This window comes from Micromys minutus, assembly GCF_963924665.1.
Source record: "Micromys minutus genome assembly, chromosome: 14".
In the NCBI taxonomy this organism is placed as follows: domain Eukaryota; kingdom Metazoa; phylum Chordata; class Mammalia; order Rodentia; family Muridae; genus Micromys; species Micromys minutus.
In genome coordinates this window covers 22535116-22562277 of record NC_137983.1, presented here as the reverse complement: position 1 = coordinate 22562277, position 27162 = coordinate 22535116, and the positions used below count along the sequence as shown (strand labels likewise).

Sequence of the window (27162 nt, the reverse complement as noted above, 5' to 3'; positions counted from 1 at the left end):
CAAATGATGATTCGTGAATGGGTCTCCGGTGTGGAACTTGAAAAGGATATATCTCAAAGAGATGTTCTGTTTCTTAAGTCCTTCCGGTTACAGCCGCCAGGAGGAAGGCCTGGCTTCTGACAAAGTGATACTCCAGGACACCATCAACCCAGGATGAGATTAATGTCGCGGTGTATTTTGTCTTTAGACAGTTACCGTCCAAATCTACGGACTGTTCATACATGAAAGGTAGTGTTCTTTATTGGTGTGTTCTCTTGTGCTTTTTACTGAGGTGGAAGGATTATGTCCCCATTGCCGATGTGCAGCAGGAGCTGCTGCTTGCACACGGAATCAGGATAGGAAAGCCTGGATATTGCCATGAATATTTTCATATTCTAATGGAAAACACAAACAAGGAAAGGAAAATAGGTCATCTGAGGGAAAAGGGGGAGGGGTTTTCTCTGCGTATAGCATTGCTCCACCTATTTCTATGGTAACTGAAGACATGAGCCTCTGCTGTTTTTTGCTGAGCCACGTTATCGGTTTGGATGCAGTGACATGCATGAGATTTTGTAGTTTTATAAGAATAACAAAACAGAAATAAGGCATCGTATATACATACATATATATATATATATACACACATATATACATATACATATACATTCTGACACATTTAGAAAGAGCCCAAGAAGTTTCCATCCGAGGATAAATGAGATTGTTCTCTCCTCTCAACATATGTTAGCCAGAATGTTCTTTAGACTGACAACTCTTATTCTGTGATAAGAGTATTTATGATTCTTTAATTTATAATTTAAGGCTCATTAGCTGAGTTTCGAACAATAAAGATTTCTGAAACAAAAGAAAGTGAAACCAAAAAACAGCAAATGCACTGTTATCTTCAGTTTTGGTTTTAGTGAAAACTACTGTTTTACACTGGAATGAAATCTGCGAGAACCCAAAACTATAAAGATGAGACATAGACAATTTCAGTCTCCATAATTTAAATCAGAGGCATCTCACACAATGTAAGCCCAAGTAATTATTCATAAAAATATGCATGAAAATGTCTACCGTTACACCTAGCGCAATCTGATACACAGCTATATAGTGATTTATGCAGATATGTCAACAAAGAGTATACAGTACCTTTAACTATCTTATCCAAATAGTGAGCTTGGGAAATTAAAAAAGGAAAAAAAAGAACAGACAGACATTTCAGAAGTGTCACATGGGACAAGGAAAATTTCAGAATTCACATGCAAATCGAGTGGCTGCAGCTGACACAGACTCACATCATATGACAGGGATGTACTTTGAATCTTCTAAAAATGCACTATGCTCAGTTTTAGTCAATGTGGCCATGACACCAGGAACCACGCAGCACTTGAAAGATCAGCCTGGGGGATGCTAACACCTCCCTGCACGGGTTCTTTGGAATCTGTGCCGTTCTTGTTCTGGTTAAGACTACAGCTAAGTAGACTTGGCAGAATAGGGTCTTTATGACTTAAAGGGTTTTGGAAATTTGCTGTTTCGAGTAACCAAAGTTTAACAGTTAATAATTAAATGGGCATCAAGGAAAAGAATGAAATGAAAAACCAGCAGACAAATGCACTTTCATTCTTCTTGGAAAAGGGGCATATGAAGCCCTGTATGAGTCTCCAGTAGCCTTTGGCTCCAAGCCAGAGGCAGAGGCTGCTTCACGTATGTAGTCCATTAGGGAACAGGAGTGGTCCAGGACATGTTTCAGCTCAAGGACCATCTTGAAATAGGCTGTTTTCCCCACCAACTTTCCAGGACCAGCTGGACCACGACTGTCTCTAGCTGCCTGTGTACCATTTCTCTTCCTGAGACATACTGCCTCCCTTCCGTCACTCCTGGCAGAGACCCAATCTATTCTTAATAAGCCTCAAATCTTCTTGCTTTGTCAAAATTCATACATCTTTAATGATCTAGAATTGCTTTCCGAAGGTGCTCCTGTTGATTATTTTTCATCACTAACGTGTGCAATCGGCAGAGGTACTCTTAACAGCATCATTTACATGGTAACTTCCGAATGGGACACTCTAGTCCGCTGGCTGTGTCACGTGGGTAAACAAACCCATAAGTGGTTTTGACACATCTGTACTGCGTATATAAAAGGATTCTCCGCTTTGCCACAGGATTCCATTAGAGGCTTCTGAATTGCCTTTAAAAATACGAACGTTTATGGCTAATTGACAATACATTACAAGGGAAATTAAGGTGAAAGAAGAAAGACATTAGGTCTACTCTGCAATCATAACTTCGTAAGCATAATTCATCTCTTAAGCATTATATTACTGCATCATGACACCGGCACGAATTTTTAATAATTTCTTCTAAGTATTATATAATCTGCCAGAGTTCTATAATAGCTCATTTGATGATCTGCACGTAATCATAACAATGTTAATAATCTACAATTTCCGATTTAGGCAGGGTAGTGTTTCCAAGGGAATTCTTAGTTCATAAGAATTAGTTACACTGATTACAGTCGGCCAGTATATCATGTGCTTTTAGATCAGATCTGCTACAGTTAATGCAACCAAAATAAAGAATGGAAGGTACACTTTGATCTCTATTAGAAGGTTTAAGGAGACTGGACTTTTTCTGACCAGTCAGTCCTGGTTAATTTAGCAAAGGGAGTCCATTATGCGAGGCAATGGGCTGATGTACAGTAAAGGTAGGGTTGTCATTGGCTCAGTTGAATACCAAGGAAGAGGAGCTGAAATTAGAAAATGCATTTGAAAAGACACAGTAAATCATAATTAGCATAACACTCTGAATATTAGAAGGGTTTTAACACTGTGTGCTCGGAAAACTAAAAATTAGCTATAAAGATATTTGTACCGATAATAGGATACCAAGATTTACCATTTTCATACCACGAGGAACATATTAAATGTCATAAAGAATCACTGATAGCTTAAAACTAAGAAAGATTAAAAAAAAAAACAATTGCCTATATTTTACTTGGAAGAGTAAAGTTGGCGGTGGTGACCTCGGAAGCCTGATTCCGAGTAATGAAGAAGTTGAAAGGAAATGTGGATGCATGAGGTTAAAATAGTTAGAAAAATAATTGCAACAATAAAAATATCGTTACAGAAGCCAGGGCAGGAAATAATCAGAAAAATGCAGGCACGTTGCAAGAAGCCATTAGGAATAATAATCGTAAAAACAGCACAGTATAGTTAAAAATTAATATACCTAACCGTAGCTGATATGCACATTAGGTTGCAGAGAAGTTACTTTGAAAGTCTATGTTTTCACTTAAAAGAATACCAACTAGTTCTAGCAAGTTTTAAGGTCCCCCCCAATGGAGCTGTCTTATAGGTGTGTGGGCTAGTCATTTAAGAAAAGCTATTATTATGTTTTATTCATGAAATACTTTCCTTGGCATTTAGAGTATTTATCTTTGAAGAGGATCCATGTAGAACACAGGGAGAGTACTCCCATATTTCTTGTAGGGTGATGACTCTTCAAACTTTATTTTGGGTTTCATATCCAAGGTAACTAGTGACAGACAGATTCTGAAAACCTCACACACTACAAAGGCAAGTGGTCAAGACAATTCTAGGTTCTTCTCTGAGCTCTGCCTTTGAGAGCCTTGCGGATTATGAGCACTGGGCAGGTATGTGAACAGCTCCTACGTTTCTACCTCTGACCCAGGTCTTCCAGATCAGGCCAGTTTCAGAATGCCCTAAGGAAACACACGGGGTGCTGTCTTCCCACTCTTGCTTCTGGAAGGTAACAAAAAGGCTTAGTCCACGGTATTAGGCTATTATTATTATCATATTATTCGTTTATTTCATCTTCATCACCAGCTGAGGATGTAAGGGAAACTGAGACAGGCAATACAGACAAAGAGAAGGAAGAGCAATGTGGTGCAGGTACGTGGCTAGTACAGTGGGCTGCCAGGCTCCAGACACGACTAAGAACCTTTGTCATGATGCCATTTCTTTCTCCAGTACTGTGTGTCCTGCTGCAAGGGGATCGGAAGGATGGTGCACCCATTCTCGACCTAAGGACGTGAATCTTGACTGAAGCCATGGGGATAGTGCCACCTTCTTTTTAGATCACTTCTACAAGGCTCCTTGAGTAATGTTAAGGGAGTGTATGTGTTGGCTACACATTGCTGTACAAAAAACGCCAGTCAGAAGCAACGTAAAAGGATTGGATGATTCATTTTAGCTCTGTCTTTCAGAGGTACTAGACCTACGAGGCAGGGACGGGGTGGAGGGGCAGTTTACTTGGTGGTAACCAGGAAGCAGAGAAAGGAGACATCAATACTCACCTGCCTCCTCCCCCTTGTTTTTGTATCTCTTCAAGTTTCCAGTCCATGTTGGTACCATTCAGGGCAGTTATCCCCCCCTTAGTCCTCTCTGGCAAGGCCCCTAGAGTCCTACACAGAGGGATGCCTCAATTTCCTAGTGACTCCATCTAGGCACGATGACAGTGAAGAGGTCTCCTTGAAATGCCAGAGGCTGATGCCTTTCAAGGCTCTGGCTAATTCCTGGCTTCAGCCATCTCCCTTTCAAAATACACCCAGTTGCAGGGTCACCCCGGGAGATACAGCAAATGAAACTACTGCTCAGGTTTCAAGCCTCGTCACTACTGGTCCCTAGTCTACTCGCTGACATTGGCAGGCAACAACTGGGAGACTGTGGGTGTGAAAGGTTTGACTCATCTTAAGCACTGTCATTGTATATCCAGCCAATATGCTTTCAACATCGACAAAGCGAGGTGCTGGTCCCGCAATCTTTGCACACACCTCTCCCAGTGTCCTTTAAAAGAGAATTCTTTCCCTTGTTAAGCCTTCTCACTGTTTGGAGGAAGAGATGGGGGGGAGTGGATAAGATGTTCTCCTACCTTCCTGCTTAGTAGTGATATTGGACTCTAAGGCCCTTTGGGAGCACCTGTTCACAGGTGGCATTTACCTTCTAACTCGACAGGAAGGCGCAACATCACTCTGCAAGTTCACCTAAGGACTGTCATCAAAATCTACAGCTTAATCAATTTTACAGATATATGTGACTGAATGCATAAATAGCCCCCATTAGCATTGGGATAATCAACATATTCTTGTTGCCTGGTCCGTAGAGTTTTAACACGTGTTACAGAAAGAAATGAAATACACGAAGCCTTCTGTATGTTCTATGGAGAAGCGATCTGTTGGGAAAGGAAAGTGAGAACCTTCCTCTTCTGTCACTCATGTTTCCCCCTTATCCACTTACACACACACACACACACACACACACACACACACACACACACACACACACGGGAGGGATACACACACATACACACGCATGCACCCACATTTGAGGGTGTTAGCAGTAACTGCCATTTACTGACTGTTAATCCTATGTGAAAACTATGCTAAGCATTTACAATACATTAGTTGATGCATTTTCACCCTCCTGCGAGTTAAGAGGTAGAATCGTTATCTTTCCCACTTTAGGGGCAAAGAGATGAAGGCATAGGACAGAGAACTAACTTGTTTAGGATGAAACTGCTTAGCACTGGCAAAGGCAAAACCCCAGCTGGGTGATCCGTGAGCACCAAGGGTCCCATTCTGACTAGGCCAGTCACGTTTACAGCTCAGCGTACCCAGGACTGTGTGAGACAGAGCATGTGCATCATCTGTTTTGGGATTGGCCAACGGGATGTCCGACAAAGTGGGAAGCATTAGTTCATCACTGCAGAAGAGAGGAAGACTGAACCCAAGCTAACTTGAACCACTAACCCACCGATACCCCTGAGTACGTGAGTACCTTACAGCTTTCAGCTAAGAACCACTGTCGCATGCAGTCTTAAAACCAGTAGGCAAGCAAGTAAAAATATGCATACAACCCAAAGGGGTGAAGACAGGAACAGAAGGAGTTCAGCCGACCCATGGACACTGCACCGGCTCAGCCGCATACCCAAAGAAAGCTGTTCACTTAAAAAACGAGGTCAAAGAACATCCGTCTTCTTTGGGGAGGAACATGGAAGTCTAAGAGTCTACTTGGCAAGATACTGATTCCAAATCACACTGAATCACACTGATTCTCATAAACACGAAGAAGAAATTAAGGCAGCCACATTGGCTCCACGTATATTAAGTAGCTCACGAGGGAAAACAAAGTGTCTGTGTGTGCATTAGCTGCTGCTGTGTTTGGTTAGGAACGATTCCCACTGTCGACAGTGTGCGTGGTGAGAACTTATTAAATTGTACTGTATTTTCACAGGACTGCTGAATTGACTCTCAGGCTTAAGTCAGGCACAGGCAAACAATAGGGGATTGAGAACGCTGGAAATATCTCTCTCTTTAATGACAACAGTCAGAACTTAGGGGGCTATCTTCAGAAGAGGTTAATTCCGTCAGATGGGTGCACACTAAAGCAAGGAGGCTCTCCTCACTGCGGCTGTAACTGCAAAGTCCTTGGCTTGGAGGGCAGATTTTGTATTTAGCATTGTGTGCTTCATAATTTCTAAAACGCAGATTAAAAAAAAAATGATTCACATTAGTATCTCATTAAAGTTGTAAGTAAGTATCATTCTTAGATTATTCATGCGCCAGGCCTAGTAGGGTGACAGAGAAGCTACCATCTGCAAATAAGTACATATTAAATCCATTCATTCCAATCAGAAACCGTTTAAATCAGCGTGCAGGCTGCATACCCATTGAGTTGATGCTCCTTAATTGGTACTCACTGTGCTGTTTTATTACTGATTACTACACCATAAAGGATTATGACAAAGACATCATTTTAAACACCATAAAATAATTTTATATTCTTAAGAGTCTGCACAGGTCCAATAAAATATGATTTACAAAACCAAACCAAACCAAAACAAAACATCCCAGAATTTTTGTTCTAAAGATAAGGGAAAAGCATTTAAAATATTCCACACTATCTAGGAAAGCCAATGAATTTGAATTTCAACATATAGTGAGTGTGATATAGTGTTGTATAAAGAAAAATAGTTTGTGTTCATATGCACATAGTGTGTTTTCATAGAGACCATTTACTCTCCAAAACGGGCACCCTCATGAAGACCTTCCTCAAATACCTTTGACAGTTTGAGTCGCCATCCCCCCCCCCTTTGTTTTTGTTTCAATTTGGAAACTTGGTGCATGAATTTATTGGATAAATATACTATTCCCCACATTAGCTACCCAAGTAAATTCCAAATGCTTGGTTTGGAATGTTACTTAAAACAAGATGTTTCCACAGAGTGAAATAGTAACTTCCCAATTTAAACCAGCTATCAAGACTCCAGAGAAAAGATGCACTGAGACTCACCACCATATTGTAAGGTTAGCACTACCGATAAAGGGCCACTGTGGGTTAGTTAACAGGGCCTCCTACAGGACAGTATTTGGTATTTCTTTCAGTTTAAAATTACATGCCCAACTGAGGACTGGATATTTACAATGAAGGTACTTAGAACGCCTGCCCAGACACATTGATGTCAAAATATGCAGAACTTGTCAGAAAAGAAGCTATTGTCTGGCACACACTGTGTGGAACTTTGTAACAGTCTTCCCATGTGGCACAATTCCTTCCACTGGATCATGTTACCAACACATGTCCCCTTTAGTTCCCAGTCCTTGGGTTTACTGAATGACATAAGGGAGAACCCAACTTAGAATTTTGTAGATTCAAGGGGGAGTGGTCAGGGTTGGGGGAAGGACAGGTGTATTTTAGTATTCTGATGCAGGAAAATAATGATAACATTGCTAACGCTAATACAAACATTATATGGGAAGAAGATGTAGCTCTGTGCAGAACATATGGTAACTAGGTTCAAGGCCCTGGGTTTAATTCCCAGGATGCTCCCAAAAGTACAGGCTGGGGAGGCAATTCAGTGGGAGAGCCCACACTTACTGTGTGTAAGGTCCTCGTTCAAGCCACAGAACATACATATGCATGCTATAAAATTTTATGTCGAGTTATGTATTTGAGATGCTGAAACGAGAACCTCAGTGCATCATACACTGCTAAAAGACCAATGAGAACTGGGGTGGAGGTACACTTCTTAACCCCAGCACTCGGGGGGCAGAGGTAAAAGGATCTCTGTGAGTTCAAGATTAGCCTGGTTTACAAAGTGAGTTCTAGGGAAACTCTGGCCATACAGAAGAGCCCTATCTTGAAAAAACAAACAAACCAACAGGATAGCAATGAGAGGGAGGTACTAATTTGTTCTAAATAGAACACTGGCTACCTACAATCATTACTTCACTAGTCTTTGTCTATTTGAAAAATTCAAAACTTAAGACAAATTTGGACTGGGAGCACAGCTCAGCTGCTAGTGTGCTTGCCTGAGATGCATGGAGTCCAGGGTTCAGTCCCCAGCATTGCATAAGTCAGACATGGCTGTTTTATGTAGTGGTACATGCCTGCCACCCCAGAACCCAGGTGGACATAGAAGTCATCTCCTATCAGAAGTTCAGAGTCAGAGCCTGTGGCTTACAGAGTTTGAGGGCATCCTAGGTGACAGAAAATCCTGTCTCATTAAATTAATAATTAGTATTTTAAAATTAAAAAGAAGGAAAAGATTGTAGACTGTTAATTAGGTGACTAAAGTGTGGGTCGTTCTTACATCAGCTTTTTTTTTAAATATAGGAAACCATTAATTAAAAAGATCAATTGCCGTTTTCACTCAGTCCTGATAAAACTATAACTTATTTATAAATAGGTAGATGCAGATATATAATTCTTTCAGAGATGATTTAACAAAAATGCCTTTTTCCTGTACCTGAGGTTAGAAAGTACACATGGGTACACACATAACTTATTATTCCTTCCCCTCTGGGCACACATTAGTGACATTATAATCTACCCATTTTCTACACATAAATTGTTCTAAATTATTTGGCCTAATAATTTCAGGTGACACAGAAACTAGATATAAACTTATATTTTTGAAAGGGACATTTATTTTTTTTCAATAGTTTCCAACCTCTTCAGACCCTTCCCAGTATAAATTAATGTTCTTTAACCTTTTCTTTGCTTTTTGTAATTGTTATTTTTATTTGAAGAACTCTAAGTGCTATTAATAAATATATTTCAAACTTTCCTAAAAAAATCTTTCAAACTTTCTTGGGAAAAATTCATAAACTCATGGGATTTAATTACTGAGCATCTCTTTCTATGGCAATTCAGAGTTTTATGACAAATGATTATTAGTTTATTATGGAAAAATATCTAATACATAAAAACATACATGGATAATAGAAAATGATTTACCTGGCAGCCTCAGCTAGTTGTTTTGCACACAAATGCAAGAATAGCTCTTGTGGGGTTGGAACAGGGGTTCTCTTGTTCTCAGTCATACAACCGTAGTGAACCGCGGTTTCCCTAAAGTCTAGTAGCTTTACCTTCTAACACAGTGACTACATGAAGACCACTTTACATCATTCCTCAGACCATGGTATCCACTTAGCAGATACTAGGTATTATTAATTCATCTTAGTCATAGTTTATATTTGAAAAATGCAAATGAAGTAACTTATAATAATAATAATAACAATTAGCAATAACAATAATAACGATTATTATTTTAAGAAACCAGAAAGAAGGGGAAAGTCTGACTTCAAGCAAAAGAATTCTGGGTTGCTAATGATTTGTTCTGCACACGGCCTGAAATGTGCTCTGGCCTATGAATGCCAGGATGGGCCACTCATTCTTCAGCTCAATATATATTCCTTTGTTAGTAGCATTATTTATATGAATGAGTTTGTTCTGAGGGGGGCACAAGTCCATTTGTGTGTGTGTGTGTGCGCTCGCGCGCGTGTGTGAAGGAAAACGTTTTCTTCTTCTGTGTCACTCAAATAATTCCATTGACTTAGCTACACAATATTAAATGATTTGTGATCCAGCCTTTTAAATGAAAGTATACTGCTACTTCATTATTGGTTTCATCTCAGAAAGGTAAAGTAACACTTTCTAAATGAGCTTGGGTGTCCACATAAGTATCCAAACAATGCACCCAGAAGTCTATGTTAGTGATGTTGCAACTAAATGGGAACCAGGAGCTTTAACTGACCTCTTTTACACGCACGTCTCTCTCCGTATATTGTGAGCTTACTGGGAATTTTGCATTCTATTTCCACTACGAAATGTACCGAGCAGATGGAACATACATTGTTAACTTTTATAGCAGACTGCGATAAATTTAAATTCATGCCTCGCCATTTTGGAGTAAAGGAAGACCATGCTCAGCCTACACAAGCTTTGCAGAAGTGCGGGTGAGATACTTGCATGAACTCGAGTGTCCGGACTGCCACTGTGCGGCTTGGGCTTACACCGATCCCAGCTCGAAGGACGCCAGATTGCGGTACCAGGAAGGGTTATGTGAAACCACCATGGAGATTTTTCTCTTTTCACACTTTAGGACAGCTATCCGGGGGCCATCTTCTTTTCTGTGGTCCAATGTATGGGGACTGGGGGACTCACTTTAATGAAAACCACTGCTGGGGACTCTTCTTCCAAGTCAAGAGCTGGGCTGACTGTGAAATGCGGTTTTCTCCCTCACAGTTCACGTGGGAGCTAATGAACGGATACCTGCTGCCATTAATTCACAATTAGATCACATGTTTAACCACATGCTTTCTATGCATGCATATATAAATATTAATTTCGAATAGAAAGGGAACCATTCGGCACCATAACAATTAAACAGCTGTAACGGGTCTCCTGTTAGCAGATGAAGCTGTGGGCAAGCTCCACAGGCGATGGTTTTACCCACCATGCTTAATGTTAAAGACTTTAAAAAAAAAAAAAAAAAGGTGTTGACAAATCAGAACCAGTCTGCATAGTTTTAATGCAAATCGGTCAATTTGCAATGTAGATCGCCCTAAAAAACTAATTTGGTGTATAGGAAAAAATTAAGCTTGGTTGTTAAAGGAAGGCATTATATATCACATTTGGAGGTAGTAGGTTCCCCACCAACATAATTATTTACTAATTTCATCCAACCAACAGAGTTTAATGGAAAAGCATCTGGCAATGTATTCATATTTAAGGGCCTCCTTTGCTTCTTAATTTACCCAAGGCACATGCCTGTTGAATCCCAGAAATGATAACCGTATTTCAAACAGTTGTTTTCCACATTCATTAAGAAGGCACTCGAACAGTAGAGGGTCATCGACCCTCTCATGAAGAACCATGGGGGGGAGATGGCTTCAGTCACACCATTATCTGTGAATATGGTAAATAGGCAGGGCTTGGGAAACCACTACTTTTTGGATGAGCTATCAGCACAGGAAAATTTGTCCTTTGAAATCAGTTGGGTTCCCCGTGACTGTCTAAGAAACACACACCTGGTTCTTCTGGAAGGAAATAATGCAAGAAAAAAAAATCCACAAGTGGACCACAAGGTGCAGAGAATAAGGGACCCAAAAGGGACATATATACTGAGCCTCCTCCTTGCAAGGCCCACGATCATTGTGGAAGAGGATGCTATCACTTAGCATATAAGAAAAATCACCTAAACTGCACATTAGCACCTCCTTGGCTGCCTGGCATTTAAGTTACCTGGGTAGAGTTTTGGGAAAGATGTAGCAACTTTATAGCCTTTCCCTTCCTTGCTCACACCCCAAAATAGTTGAAAGCAATATTTTGGACATGGCTTCACTTCCTCATGTCATGGTTTTTTACTTTCCAGCTAAAAGGCTTCTGACAAGTTCTGGCAAACACTAAAGAGAATATATATATATATATATATATTTTTTTTTAATTCTTTGTTCAACTGTATATGCAGCCAATTGAGCTTTAAAACCACCAAGATAAGAGGCTTTGGTTGTAACTAAGATCTTAAATGGTTCTTGAAAGATGTAAATCAACAAGGTACTCCACACTGAAAAAGATGTTTCAGTGGGTTAGCACAGAACCAAATGGCAAGTTCACATAAAACACTATGCTATGAAACTGCCATGTACTTCAGTAGGCGTTTTAAATTCAGTGTTAGGGCTCAGCCTCAAAACATGCCGCTTGGTGCATTATCAGTGTTGATCTGAGGGTGAACAAGGTTTCTAGGACCTCCTACCTGGCACCCCCACTTATGGGTGGGGGAGGGGGAGGTCTCTGAAACAGCTTGATCTAAGGTAACTTCCTCCTGGAGAAGCAGCAAGTCCTGGATGCCCCAAACATTAAGCAGAGTCTGATGCTTGCCTTTCTGGGAAGCATTACTTGCATTTCTTCTGTGCATATCTCTCCTCCCAACCCTATGGCATGTACCTCCTGGGAGCCTCCAAGGTCCCAATTCTATCTCACCGTCCCCAGAACCTCAAAGTCTCAGTGTCTTTCTGCAGCTTTCTATACTCGAACCATCAGACCCCTCGACCATTTTGCATTATGTGCGTAGGCACCACGAAAACTTGTACAGCAACACACGTGTATCTTACTTTTAATCTAGTGGTAGTTCATTTCTACTGCAAAACTCTCCTGTTTACCTGCCTCTTGCCATCCTATTTATATGACAGCCTTGAGTTACGAAGTAACTCAGGAAGTGAGCTGAAACCTCCTTCCTTCCATCTGTCCTTCTGTTAACATCTTTCAAAAAAAAAAAAACCCAAACACCAAAAAACCCAACCCGCCCCAAAAAAAAAACAAACCAGAAAAACCCAACCAACCATAAACCACCCCCCAAAACAACAAACAAACAAAAAACCCAAAAACACAGGGTGGAACATGTTAAGTTAATCATAGACACAGTACAGAAATTAGTAATTTCAGTTACTGAATGAAACAACTCCTTGAGAGCCCAGAATAAAGCTTAGGGCACATAACCTGCTTGGCATGTGTCAAATCTTGGGTACAAACCCTAGCAGCACCGTCCCAACCCCCTAAAAACCAATAATTATGATTCGTGAGCTGTTTTCCCCCAACATACAGTACCTGTACACAGAAAGTCAGCTGGGCCCTAACTAAACCTTGCTGGGCAACCAGGAAGTTTCTGGTGGGGAAGGCACGGAACATACAGAAAAGCACGGCTGTTCAGATCTGAGAGCTGAGACATATTTCACGAAACCCGAGTGAATATAAAACAACACAACATTTCCTTCTGTTCTGCTTCCAAACGAGAAAGCTCTCAGGGGCTTTAACCCTCTACTTTTTTTTTCCCCCTGAAAGCTGATGCTTCTGAAGTCAGGATGCCTTCCAGTAAGCTGGGTGAGAAAAAGTTTAATTTAGGCACCAATTTGGTACCCAACTTTTAACAGAGGAGGCCGACTTGAGAGGAATCTGAGCATAACCTATCACAAGATAGAATTCGCTTATCATCCCGGCACTGGGAAAGCAGGTGGAAACGGTTTCTTTGAAAGATCTCGAACGTGCCACCCTTACAGGCAAAGTGTAAATCACCTGCTTGGAAAAACTGTATGTTAATACCGGATACATTCACCCACAGGACAGGTACTGACGCTCACAACTGACTTTCAGATGCCCCACACATTGTTCCCTTCCTAAAGCACAGAGCACATTAACAGCCCCCTAATCGACACACCTGTCAGGAAGACGGGCCTCTCAGAGCCACTGTTAGCATTTGACTGACATTCTCAGGCCGAGGGTGCTGCCTAGACAGGGCAGGAGAGAAGGGCACTCCAACAGCAAATGCCCACTATTCTCAGACTGCACCCCACCCTTAGGGATAGGGAAATGGGTACCATAAGGAATAATCCCTCCCCATGACTGGAAAACACCTATTCCAACAGGATGGTGATTTTACAAATTCTATAAAAAGCCACGTGCCAAGGCAAATTAATATTAAAGCTAAGCTCTTTTTTTTTTGGATTTGAATGGTGTGAGAACATAATTATTTGGTACTTTTTATATTCATTAAATCATAATACATACGCCATACATAGGAAGCCTATAATGACACAAAAGGGCAGAACAGGATGGACCTAGTGAAACATTTCAAAAGCATTTGAAGAAGGGTGTTAAGTTCATTACAGCTCTGTTGCTTTATGGGTACAGATAATAAAAGCAGAAATCAAGTGACTCAAAACCTTTGACTTGTAGCATTTGAGGCTGAACCATGTCAGAAGCTGGAGTCTCACTTAACCCGGTTCCACCAGAAACACCGGATCAGTGTCTGTGAGAGTGCATTCTCAGCCAGCAGGTTATAGACCGTTAAGTAAAACGGAAGGACAGAAAGCACAGCTCTGGCACTGTTTGCAACTCTGTCCAGCACTGAGTTGAATCCACAACTCCATGGCTTTTTGGGATGAGATCCATGTATGTGAAGAAAAACCAAACCAAAACAAAGGGCGATTCATATGGGAGGGAGAAGAACCCCTCAAAGGTGAATTGATCACACCAAAATAGACCCCCAACATTTCTTCCTGTCCTCACACAAGTGACACAGGCTTCGTGGTAAAAACAAGAACATCTCCGACACATCTTTCAGCGTAAGGACAGCACTGACATCCTAATTAAAGGGGGCGCCCATCTCTTAAGAGAGGTCAGAGAAAGCAGGTTTGCGCTGTGGCAGAGACACTGAATGTCCTCCTTTAAGAAAATTATCAATCCCGAAGGTACTATGGAAGATAAAGTAGTGTACATGAAACTGTTAGGTGGGTAAGTTAAGGCTTAAATGAGAAAATAATGCTGGAGAGGCTTCAGATGGACACCCAGGTCAACCGTGATAAAATAAAGCAGACGTCAGAAGACCAGATTGGTTTCCAGAACACAGATGATGCCCAGTGAGCTTAGAAGGGGGCTTTCCTCTATCCCCATCAGGGGCCACTCTGCTGACTCACGTCCAGCTTCATATCAGCTTAGTACTGATAAGCACATTCCTCAACGGGCCATCACGCTATGCCTTCCACGGAAGGTGTTCCAGCCCACCCGACTGTCTACTGCCCAGAAGCCTTAGGAAAATGCCCTTCCCATCAACCCCATCCCTAACGGCTCCGTGCTGGCCTGTTCTGCACTATGGATCACAGACGACTTTTCTCCTAGTATACTGGGAAGAGAAGGGGTTAATCCTTGGACCCAGCAGGTGTTCTTGTTTCTCAGAGGGAAGAAGTAGAACCTGAGAGATGGTCTCAGTCCATTAAGGTGAACCCCAATGGTCCAGACACAGCAGAAATGGTAAGGTGGGGTTTCCTCTGCCAGGCCTGTGCCCACTACAATTTTCCTCCACCCAGCACTCTCAGCAGCTCCAGGAGAGAGCTAGGTATTTTTATTCCCATTTTACAAATGAAGAAACAGAGACAGGAGACCTTCCCATCACCTCACAGATAGCACATGGCAGAGCCGGAGGTCTGGGGCACGGCAGACATTGTTTATTTGGGGTGGTGGTGGTTGAAACGCTTACAGCATGGGAGGAGGCTCTTTAGAAAACATAACCCCAAGACAGATGAAGTGCTGTACGAAACTAAAGAACTTGTTGGAACAAAAAAAAAAAATCACTGCAAAGGTAGAAAAAAATTTAAGTTGATGCACAGCACAGATATCAGAAAAGCTATAGGACATTTACCAAATGCTGGCCATGGCTCTAAGACCACAGGACAACACTTATTTTGCAACTCACCTTAAGACAACAACGATGTTGTAATATTTCTCTAGAGCCGAGAAAAATAATTTGTTCTACATTCAATGTGAAGCATAACATCCTTTTCGGGATTGATTAGATTGTTGATTAGAAACGTTTCTTTTGGCTCTGAAATTTGTCATTGGTAATGTCATGTAAATTTTCAGCACTAGCGCGGACCTGGGGACTTTTATGGTCTAGTAAGCTGCTCCGATGTACTCTAAATTAATGATACCTGCTACCTGCTTTGTCTTCCTCAAAGAGTATTTCTGCTTACTTTTTGTTATCTTTGCCAATGTCAGTATGTTGTGACGAGAAAACAAGAAACCCCTTTGTAAAGGGCTCTAGGCCCATTCAATGACACACCGAACTTCCAGGCAAATTTCATGACAAAATCTCCAAAAGACAATGATTTACCTAAAAATAGTTACAACACAACACAAAAAATTATATGAGTTCTATTATCTAACGTAAATTTTTGTTTTGAGGTAGGTTCTCTCTATGTAGCCCTGGCTGTCTGGTACGTACTCTGTAGACTAGGTTGCCTTCGAACCCACAGAGAGCTCTGCCTGCCTCTGCGTCCTGAGTACAGACGTTAAAGGTATGCGCCACTACACGTGGCTATCCAACGTATTCTAATTAGGGAAAACTACTTAAAGGAATTTATAAATGTGTTGTGATTACAGATAGCAATTGAACAAAGAGCTACTTTAAAAATCCTTATTATATTAATTCTAATTTGTTTTGGAGAGGGCAAGACCAGAAACTTAGCTGAAAGTTACCAAACAACTAAATTTGTAATGTAAACAAAGCACATTCTTATTTCTCAAAACTGTCAAGTGGTTCTCCATCTGACTAAAAACGACTGCTCTTACACTCGCCCGAGTTAAGAACTGGAACACCGGCCTAAGTGGCCATGCTGGCAAAGGTCTGGATCCTTGACTCTCCCATCTCCTGCTAAGTCCTTGCTTCCAGGGCTCATTTTGTATTTCTGGTCTTGAGTATCCCAAAGCTCAGAGCAACCAAGCTGTTTAGCAGAAGTTTGTGGAGTACGGGATACCTAAGTTTTGTCTGAGCAAACAAAGCACATCTTTGTGATCGTTAATGATTGCGATTCCCAACGTTCTAAGGAATTAGAATGAAAACAAACAGCCAGGCTTCCGTAGCTTAAAAAAAAAATTAGTACTTCCCCTAGGTCAGATTTCCATTTGAATTGCCTCAACAAATGTGAAAAAAAATCAATGCTGTTCAGTAGTCAGCCCTGTATTTGAGACAATACTAGAAGAAAAATACCTAATATAGCTTACCTTTCCTTTATATCCTGATTCCAAAATCAACTCTAACCCCAACCCAGACACACATAGCTTCTTAGTAACCAGTATCCACCCTGATATAAGTCTTTTAACAGGACAGGAAGTCTGTTGAGTCTTTAAGTGAATGACTTTGGCAATTTGTTTTTATTGTACATATTTAAGATAGTGACTCCCTATGCTCTTGGGATGGACCTGAACTTGTGGCCCTTCTGTATCAGACTCCCAAATGCTGGGATTATGGACCAGTACTACCAGACCTTACTCGTTTCGCAATGTTCTGTTGCTTTTGTTTTTTAAATGTCAACACTTAAAGCATGGTATGAGCTGCCGTCCGTCTCATTCCTACTTATCCAGAAAACTAAGAGTCAACGCCGTAATCCATAGGACAGCATTTTTTAACTCAAACAATTCTTTGCTTCATGCGATGATCACATTTTTTGAAAGAGGACACATATGCAGGATACAAATAAATGGATTAATTGCTCAATGTCACTTAATGGTTCAGCAAGGACACAAGTCCACAGCTTCTCAGACATCAGAACACAGAATTCTAAAATCTCACATAAATATTAATCATCACAATCACTTTACGTCAGAACAAAGACTCCACCTGAGGCTAAGAAGAGTTAAGGCACTAGTCATGCTGAATCGCAGAAATGACTTAAAGACTCATCTTTGAAAAAATTCAGATCCTGTGTATTAAAAAAAAATGTTACATTGCCTTTTCAATGGAACAGTACTCAAATGTATCACAGAGAAACTGTTCAACGATGCTTAATGGGCAAAGTAAGTGAATACCTGTGTAACAGGGCTGGGCAGGTGATATCTACAAAGTAAATCTCGGCCCTTCTTCAAAAGCCAAGATGATTTCTTCCTATGGCAAAAGGAAACTGAGGTCAAGGAAACCATGTGCTTAGGGCCACCACCCTCGCATAGTCAACAGAAACTGTCAACAGTTAAGACACACCAGAACTGCAAATGACCTCGAGAGTCCTTCAGATAGGGCAAGGATCCAAGAGACTTAATCCTTTGGGATAACGGATGGAGTGGAAGGAAATGAAAAAACCGCTCCACTTCTAAAATTAACACAAAAGAGAAAATGAAATGTCCAATCTTACACACCTACAGAATTCTGACAGATTGTTAAGGCTTACTGGAATGGAGAATCAGCTATTTCAAAGGTGGCTTGTTCCAAGATTTAAGTATGTTCACCAACCTGTGCTTGTCACTGTTACTAATATAAGCCCACTTCCTCCCATTTGGTTCCCTGGAGAAATGAGAAGTACCAACGGGTTTGAGAAGACACTCAGCCACCTACAGGGTTCGCAGAGCTGAGCCTTGTCCTTTGTGACAACTCCTCAAGGTAGAGAACAGTCAGATGTTATTCAACACCACTATGGCCTCGTCAGGACTCAATCTCATCTCCAGTTCCAGATGCACTCAGACAGACACACATGGGTAAGGAAGGGAAAAGCCTTTCAATAGATGCTAGAAAGAAAAGCCCTTGTGGGAGCTATAGACTGATGAATGCTCAAAACGAAGCAATTAGGACTTCTCACTGCCCAAGGCATTCAGTTGGTTTTGCACTCCACTAATAAGCAACATGCAGGAGACGTGGATACAGAATTTGTGTAGTTTCTGTGGCCACTTAAGTGGAGGCACAGGCCGGCGCAGACAGCTCTCTCTTCTTTTACCGGATACAGCAGATTGAACCAAACCAACCAACCGAGTTGCCCTCACGTGTTAACGGATTTCTAAGTCTGCTGCAGTTAGACCCTCTGACAGGAACTCGCTCAGTCTGGTGAAAACTCACCAGTGTCAGTTTACAGAACTGAACTTACCAGACACTACTTTTAAACCTGACTTACGCAGCACACAATCCCTTAATCCTCTTAAACATTGTGATAGCCACACGATGCTCAAGTTATGCCAGTTATTGGTTATAAGATATTTTTGCCTTGCTTCTAGGGTCCTCTACACTATCCTTATATGATTCCTATCTCACGAGAAACAGACATGGGACACAACTGTCCCACCTGTGGATGAGCCACAGCCTAGTACGATTGTTAATAGACTAGTGTCATGAGCTGTTCTTGTCAAGAGACGTTAATGTTAGTTACTGCTGACTGTACTGATGTGGCTCTCTCATTAGAAGCCCCCTTGTTTCTTTATTCATGAAAGGGCTCAACATTCTTAAGTGCCTTTGGGGGGGGGAAGAGAAAGATATCCCTTTTTATCACAATATCCCTGAAAATCAGCCTCCCGTTGCTTTGTTTTTTGCTTTATTTTTCATCTGCACGCCTTGCTAGTAAAAGTACAACCCAAGAAAGGAGGACATGGCACAAGCCCCGGGGATGAACACGTACGAGAGGAGGGTGTGACTACACTAGTAAAAATATCAGCCTGGGATCTTCTGAGTAAGAGCAGTGCCCGTTGAGTATTCTGCGTGCCCAACTTTTTTACTACCAACACGGCCACGGTCTTATGAAAGCAGGGACCGAGTATATGAAGACAGTCAGGTGACCGATGAATACTCTTTTGCTTTCTATCGGAAACCCATGTTTAATTTCTCCCCCACCTCTCTTTCAATTAACCTCTCCATCTGGATTCTATGGAATGACACACAGTATGAAGAAAGGTGAAGAAAATCTCGCTGATTCATGATGAGGCTCTCACAAGATGACAGTTTCTTTTCGCCAGGTGGGTGTTGGAACTGAGAGGAACAGTAACTGCCCTACATGGGGAAGTGCTCCACTGTCCCCTGGTCACTTTGCCAGCGGCTCACACATGGCCTTTGGGCTTCACCATGGCACAAACAGCAGTAAACAGAAGAAGGGAAAAACAGGAACCATCCCAGTATCGTGAAAGAGCAAAGCAGGACTTAAAGCCGATGTCTACACTCTTCTTTTATGGTGCTGCTGAGAATTGAGCCCAGGGCCTATGTATGCTGGGAAAACATTTTACCACAGAGCTATATCCTCAGCTCTATTGGGGGGGGGAGGGGGCTCTACATCTTTTAAAAGGTTCACATCCACGTAGGTTCTTTATTACCTGTACTGGAGTATAAAGCAACAATTACTGAAAATAATAGAAAACAGAATTGTTAACCAACAATACAAGAAACAGTTCAGCGGCAGAAAAAAGACCCAACACTAGCAAAAATCCTGCTTGTTACCAAACAACTAGGAAACTTTTTGGGGGATCGTATCTACAGGAAACTGTTAACTATGCACCGGTGAGGATCGGGACATGGAAAAAGAACAGCTTGTTGGGTGGCTGCTGGGTGACAAGTTAGATGTGCATTTCCGACTTCTTAAAGCTATGCGCGTGTATCTGTTGTTTTTTGTGGGACACGTAGTGGGAGATATAGTTCTTTTGCTCCTAGCTAGAATTAATTTGTGCAGTCAAGCGATGTAAGAAGCACCGTGGTGTAGTCTTCCCTGCGCCGTGGGAGACTCCGACCCTGCCCTAGAAGCCTCGTGGACAGCAGAGGGAGGGCTACATCAGAGCAGGGATGGACACTGGGCGAGAGTTATGAATACAGATGTCTGCGGATGACTTCCGCAGTGTCAGCAAGTCACCCCTGAGGGTCTTGTACAAGTGATGGTGCAAAAGGGATGGTGAGAAGCTGGTGGGGCTGGGTCTTGTGTGGCATCTAAAAATGTGGATGCTCCCTAAACTGCTACAGGTTCCGGGTCTAGAAGGAACCCTAAGCACGCGCTCTTCTGAGAGCCTGAGATGTCAGTGATCATGGAGAATGGAAAATGGCTCCTCAAGCATAAAACTGTGAGTTCCAAAGGCTCCTCACTTGGCAGACTTTCTGCACACAGTGAGGCATCTTAACATGGAGAAAGACTAGCGCTCCACAGGACCCCAGACTCTGATGTGTCCTTCCTTCTCTTTGGTCACTGTAAACTACAGCCAGGAATCTAATCACCTCTGGGAGTCCTAGGAGTCTTCAGACAACACCAAATGTGGGGGTGTGATGGGGTTGAAACAAATTTCAGGGATACCAACAACATTGCAAAAATAAAAAGAAAAACCTTACATAAAGTTGGTAGGCAGAATTTTGCTAACTTGAAAGATTGGCTTTTAATCGTGTGTGGATGTGTGTGTGTGTGTGTGTGTGGGGGGGTTATGTGCATGTGACAGTCTTATAACACATGTGTGATTTTAATTTTCCCATGATTTAAATTTTCTGCTGCCCAATTCCTGCAAGCAAAACAAAAAGTGTATCATGATACACCTTACAAGGAAACATTAAGTTAGCGACACGGTCCCAAAAATTTACCCGCTGAGCACAAAATATTGGAGAAAACATGGCACCTTACCTTCTGAAATTTTTGTCAGCCTGTCATGTATAGTCATTGATGGTTATTTTTAATGAAGTGAGGTAGAAACTTACGACTCACTTTACCTCTTAATGTACTTTATTAGTTGAGCATTTTAATCCTGCAACTTGAAGGGCAAGGGAATATTGTGTTTGTTGAAAAGGTGGCAATTTGTTCTAGATTCTTCTGAATCCAATGTTACATGTTGGTTAGGTACAAGCCCCTCAACACTTTTTTCTCCCTTTTATAAAAAAACATTCTTGTTCTGAAAGATATAGTAAGTATCTTATTCAACCTACAGGTATTTGTGAACATCATCACGTTTGAAGAAGTGTCAGACATATTAAGAAACGGCCTTACTTGGGCTTATTTTAGCTTACTTCAAATGAAATGAAATATAAAGCCGTTTAAAAAAGAAAAGGAAATCAGACCTTCTTGGTAGGGACTCACTGTAGATTGGTGATACTGGGATCTCTGGAGACCAGCAAGCCCATGTATTTGGGAAAGTTTAAAAAAATATGTAAAGTAGAAAATATGATTGCTATTTCAGAGGTGCAAGATTAGGAGGCAACAGAATCCTTGCAGTCAGTATTTAATAGGAAGCAATGCCCCGGTGGCCCGGGGAGCACTCTCTGGCTGCCCCCACCAGGGGAGCACTCTGTGGCCGAGGAGACTGTGTATATTACAGCTGACCAAAAGGCAAGGCTTAGAAACAAAAAGATTGAGATTTCGTTATGTGAGTCCATCCCCCCCTCCCCCCGTGGCCATCATACTAAGCAACAAATACACATAATTATGTCTCCTACTCCGGCATGTTTCTCTGACAGGAAATGGATCAGCATTATAAAATGTAGACAAGCAAACTTAACAACAGAACTCCTCTTTTCCATATAAGAAAATTAAAGAGAAGAATTTGACCTCCTCTGCAGTAGATGGAGGACAGGGAAAAAGCATTTAAGGGTAGGGGGTGGAGTCTGACGACAGACTGCTGTCTCTCAGGGAGATAACGCTGGGTTGGTCCCAGCACAGAGCAGGAAGTGCAGTAGGTAGCTGACTAAAGTCTGGTTGCCTACCGATTGTGCAGTGCTCTCCGTTCCAGCCTTGGCTGCATTCGCATTTGCCGTCCTTGCAGGTCCCGTGTTCGGCACAGCGAGGGTGACAAGCTCTCTGATTGCATGCTGGGCCTGTCCAGCCTTCTTCACAGCGACAGGTGCCCCCCATGCAGACGCCGTGGGAGCCGCAGTCCACTGAGCAAATTTCTATGTCGCAAAGAGAGGAATCCGGGCAAGAGAGAAGAACGGGTTGGGGGCGAGAAGGAGAATTATTAGGAGTCGCATCTTCCATTTGTCAAAGGGAAAAGCAAGGTCATTGTGCCGTGCACTAAGCCAATTTGAGCATCGATGAGTCAATGGTAGGATTTGACATTCTCTAATCTCCTTTAACTTGTGGCTGTGTGAGCACATAGAACACACATGGGAAATTTTCTTTATATATAGTTATTTTCTATACAAATATCTACAAAATAGTTTTTGTATACATTTTGTATATAAGCATCTACAAAATACTATGTAGATAGAATAGTCCTTTTCTTGGTAAGCAAGAAAAAAACCACGCACACCGAAATGATGAGCTATTTGGGTTAGCACAGTGTGTCTGGTATCTAAAGGAACTGCCTTATCCAGTTACTGAGAAACGAAAAGGGCCAATTGCTAAAGCCATGGCTTAAACTGTTTTAAATATTCAGAAACTTGAAGGAGACCCTCTTACAGAAAGCACATTAGCTTGCTCACACACGCAGGCATGCTGGTTAAATAAGAGGAAATGTTGTTTTTCCTATTTAGCAAATTTGTACTCTTGACAGCTACAAATTGCCTGGCTCACATAACAGAAAAGCAGTTTAATAACATATACACATACGCGTCAACTCTGTCATTTGAAAAACAAAGATTTTCATCTGCTGGAATTTTTGAAAGGCACACAGTGACCAAATGCCTTCAGAGTACAGAACAGTGGATTCAGCTTTAAAAAGGATTCAGATGTCTGCAGTGATGTTAAAAAACAAAGCTGTCCTAAGAGCTTTGCTTAACTAGACTAACCGAGAGGGAGGAAAGGGAAGGAGCGGAACTCTGAAGGATATCTGGGGTTTTAGTCTTCTATAAAAACTTTTCCAGAGACTGCAAATCTACTGTTCTAGTTTTAATTTTCACTCTAAAGTCATGAACAAATAGTAAAAAAGAAAAAAAAAAAGGCTGCCATTTTCCTTTACAATGAAAAGCAGTATTTATAGTCACTCACACCTATTCTCACACTGATCTGATGACTTGGTCCCCAAATAACATTCCTTGGGCACCATCCTCATTCTTATCTACCTTTGACAATACAGTAATACATTATATGAACTGTCACATTTCTTACAAAACAAAAAGAAAACACCTAGGACATTAACTGGGAGACAGCTGCTTCTCTGCCTGCCCCTCCCCCACAAATCATGTTATTCTATCTTCTTTCTTTGAATTAAATTTTTGATTAAGAGACCAAGATAGTTTGGTTAACTTCAGAACAACACAACATCGACTCAGCATCAGGAGAGGAGTTTTGGGGGTTCCCTCTTTGATTCAATGGAATCAATTCTTCATTAGGGTGAAGTTGTTTATCAGCGTTTAACACACCGGCTTTGAGCAAGGTGCGTCAATCTTTGTAATGAACTTATTAATTAGAGTTAATTTAATTGAAGTGGAACTGAAGGGCTAATTAATGGACACACTGCTGATGAAAATAGAGGGAGACTCTTGCTTTCCAACCTATGAGAATAATTCATCTTCTTCTTTTTTAATAGCTTTCCCTCAATGTTCTTCTGGTTATAAATTCTACTCTCTTATTCAATCCAGCTCCCTGAAGGTCATTTTCACAGTATCAAAAGAGGGAGCTGGCAGGGTTTTCCGTTAGGATTCATTTAGTTAAAACCTTGGATTTATATCGCTAGTAAATGTTCGGCCACATATGTAAGTACTCAATAATGTGTGGATGAGCTGTAAGGAAGAGCTATGCAGTGGTCAGAACCCGGCAGACACAAGCAAGCTGTATCCACAGGGTAAGCATGAACCCTTGGAGAACATGGATGTTTATCTTGTTTTCTGTCTTTTCACAGCTGATAATTGCACTCACTATTTTTCTATGGTTAATCTTATTCTCCAAAAGCATGCCTCATTTCCTATTCATTCTATCCACGGAGTTGAACTGAGGACATAGGGATGAACAGAACAAAGATCTCCACCCAGTCTCTATTTTTATTTAGGTGTTATTATTATTTTTAATTGAGATAGAATTTTTATTTAGATTCTCAACTATAAAGTAATTGTATCAGCCTGGAGGATATAGAATCTAAACACATGGTACAGGATATGGACAGCCAAGTTAATCTTCGAGTTAACATTTAGTTTTTCTCTTTTGCTCTTTGCGGCAAGATGATCTTATGAAGATGGGTGCCGTGTTTAGTCATTTTCAGGAACGGAAACAGTGGGCATTTCTTCCACTCCTCTGCTGCTCGTATGCAAGTGAGATGCAAACTGGACTGACCGAACCCCACCCAGGGCAACTGTACAGTAAGCACTATTAGACCTGTGCTCCTGAGGGAGGACAGACCTGAACCAAGAACCTTTACTACTTAAGTAATCGTCCCGATAAAACCTAACTGGGTTTTCTTTGTGGAATGCATTTTTTTTTAAAGCACAGGAGCTAGAAATTTAAGTAAATAAATAAAAAACAAACAAACAACAACAACAAAACCTGAAATAACTGAATGTTTATTCTGATTCTTATAATTAAAATATTTCTTTCTCCCCACCCCCCTTTTAGGTTTTCAAGACAGGGCCTCTCTATGGAACGCTGACTGTCTTAGAACCCATTCTGTAGACCAGACTGGCCTCCAAACCAATAGATCCAAGATGTCTGAATCGTTAGTAGGAATAAGGGCTTGACTTTTGCAGTAGATGCGTAACACATGCACCTGACTTCACAGACGGAGTCCTTAGACACAGTTTCCTCAGTCACAAACGGTCCCTTTACTTGCCCCTCCCAGAGGCTGCCATGTTTAATGGAGGCAGAGAAGTCCCTGTGAAAATTTGCAGTATTTGTCAAGACGGGATTACTCCTCCGAGTTTAGCAAATCATTCCACGTAACACTTGGTATGATATTATATTGGTGTCTAATTATTTCACGTGTGCTCATCTTCGCTCCCAATTAAAACTGTAATCTTCTAGGGTGAATGGCATCCTCTCATACTGTGTGACTAATGACTGGGAATATCGTGGAATTAGTTCCTGAGTTGCACCCATCATTACACAAACAAACAAAGGATTTGGGAAAAAAAAATCAGCAAGTCCCATAAGTACCATTTTGTATGATGTCCATTTCGACAATATCAGAGTATGTGCCTGTGTCCGTATACAAGTGAATAAAATTAGTGAATTCCCTTTTCAGGATCATTTAAGCATACGTGAATGAGTGCACTTATATACAATCCCTAGTGTGATCACGCTCAGCCTTCCATTGTCAGGTCAGCTTTGTTTTGTAAATTGCAGAGTATTTGTTGATTACCTCAAAGTGCCTGAATTTCTGGGCATGGTGGTCTGTGACCACAAGGGTAGTATCTTTTCTGCAGTAAGTTCTAGGCCAGCCCAGGCTACATGAAGTCCTGCCTCTACAATGCCACGACCTTCCCTAAAACAGTAGACAGACCTACATGGATGCTCATATAAATCAGTATTTCCAACACAGCAAGACTGAAGGAGATAGGGCTGTCTTGTGCCAATAACAGAGAGGAGTAAATTATTACTAATAAATTACCTAAGCTTAGTTTTTTTTTTTTAATAAGGAGTAACTACTTCATTCTTTTAAACATCTGTCTTTAAATAATCATTTGGTAATGTAATTAAGTTTAACAAATATGCTTGAAGAAGTCGTATATCCCAAATCTTAAGTATATTACGGTAAATGCTTCATTGGATGTTATTAGTTGACCTCACCATTTGAGCAGTCGGGGCCAGTCCAATTTGGGTCACAAGTGCAGGAGCCACTTTCTTGAAGGTATGTCCCATGGCCCGAGCACTGGTCTGGGCACATAGTCTTCAGAATTTCACAGTTGCCGCCACCCCATCCTGGATTGCAGTGACATTCCCCATGGATACACACCCCATGATTAGAACATCCAGGGTCTAGACAGTCCGCTAGTATCAAGAGATGAGAACAGTTTTATTAACGATGAGCGATATCCTAGTTCATGCAGGTTTAAAGAATCAACTCTTAACCGAGTTCCTACGAATGCTTTAGATAATCAAACATCAACCCAGCGCCTTCAGGAACCTGTCTCCGAAAAGGCAGGGAGGGGGCACTACGACCAGGCTTTAAGAACCAACCCAGTGCCATTTAGGTAACTGAGGTTCTTGCACTTCCATGGATTAGACAAACACGCTCTAGAGGTCTCTGACAATCACTCTGTGTTGTGTGCCTCTACAGAGCCACAACGCTGCCTTTTCGAGAACAGACCCTGTGCACGCTGACCTGCTCCAAGACCACCGGGCGCAGACAGCTGCCCAGGATCCTCGGATTGTTCAAGAAATAAATGAGTTGCACACTCTATCCTTCTTAATTCACTTTAATGTGCTTTAGAAGATGAGATTTAATTTAGCAATTTGACTCAATAAAACTTTACACTTGTACGGTCAATGGCCTGAAAATTTAATTCCAGAGACTTAATTGCATTACTTTGTGAGTGCAGATCAATAAAATCAATTTGATTGGAGAAAGGAAAGTGTGTGTTTTTTTTCCTCCTTTCTGGAAAAAAGCAAAACCAAACAAACCAGTTTAACTGCACGTTACAGGACAGAGAGTCTGGACTCTCGTTTCCCACACAGGGGTGGAACTAATCTACCATGTTGTTCTTATTCAGTTCCATTCAGTTGTCTCTACTCTAGAGACGTCAAAGAAGTCA

At 41.4% G+C, this 27162-nt stretch overlaps 1 protein-coding gene across 8 annotated transcripts in view; it reads right to left on the bottom strand.

Moving 5' to 3' along the window:
- The window catches only part of TENM3 (teneurin transmembrane protein 3), a gene marked incomplete at its 5' end in the record, with an annotated part of 418659 nt that overhangs the window by 74492 nt on the left and 317005 nt on the right, over positions 1-27162 (bottom strand). For 7 of the 8 annotated variants that reach the window (XM_080928306.1, XM_080928309.1, XM_080928308.1 and 4 more), the window contains 2 exons: positions 22246-22431; positions 26198-26398. In XM_080928306.1, the coding sequence (XP_080784432.1) occupies positions 22246-22431; positions 26198-26398 (387 nt within the window). Of the gene's footprint in view, positions 1-1128; positions 1156-22245; positions 22432-26197; positions 26399-27162 lie in introns of all 8 variants that reach the window. The other variant, XM_080928307.1, reaches the window with a different exon arrangement.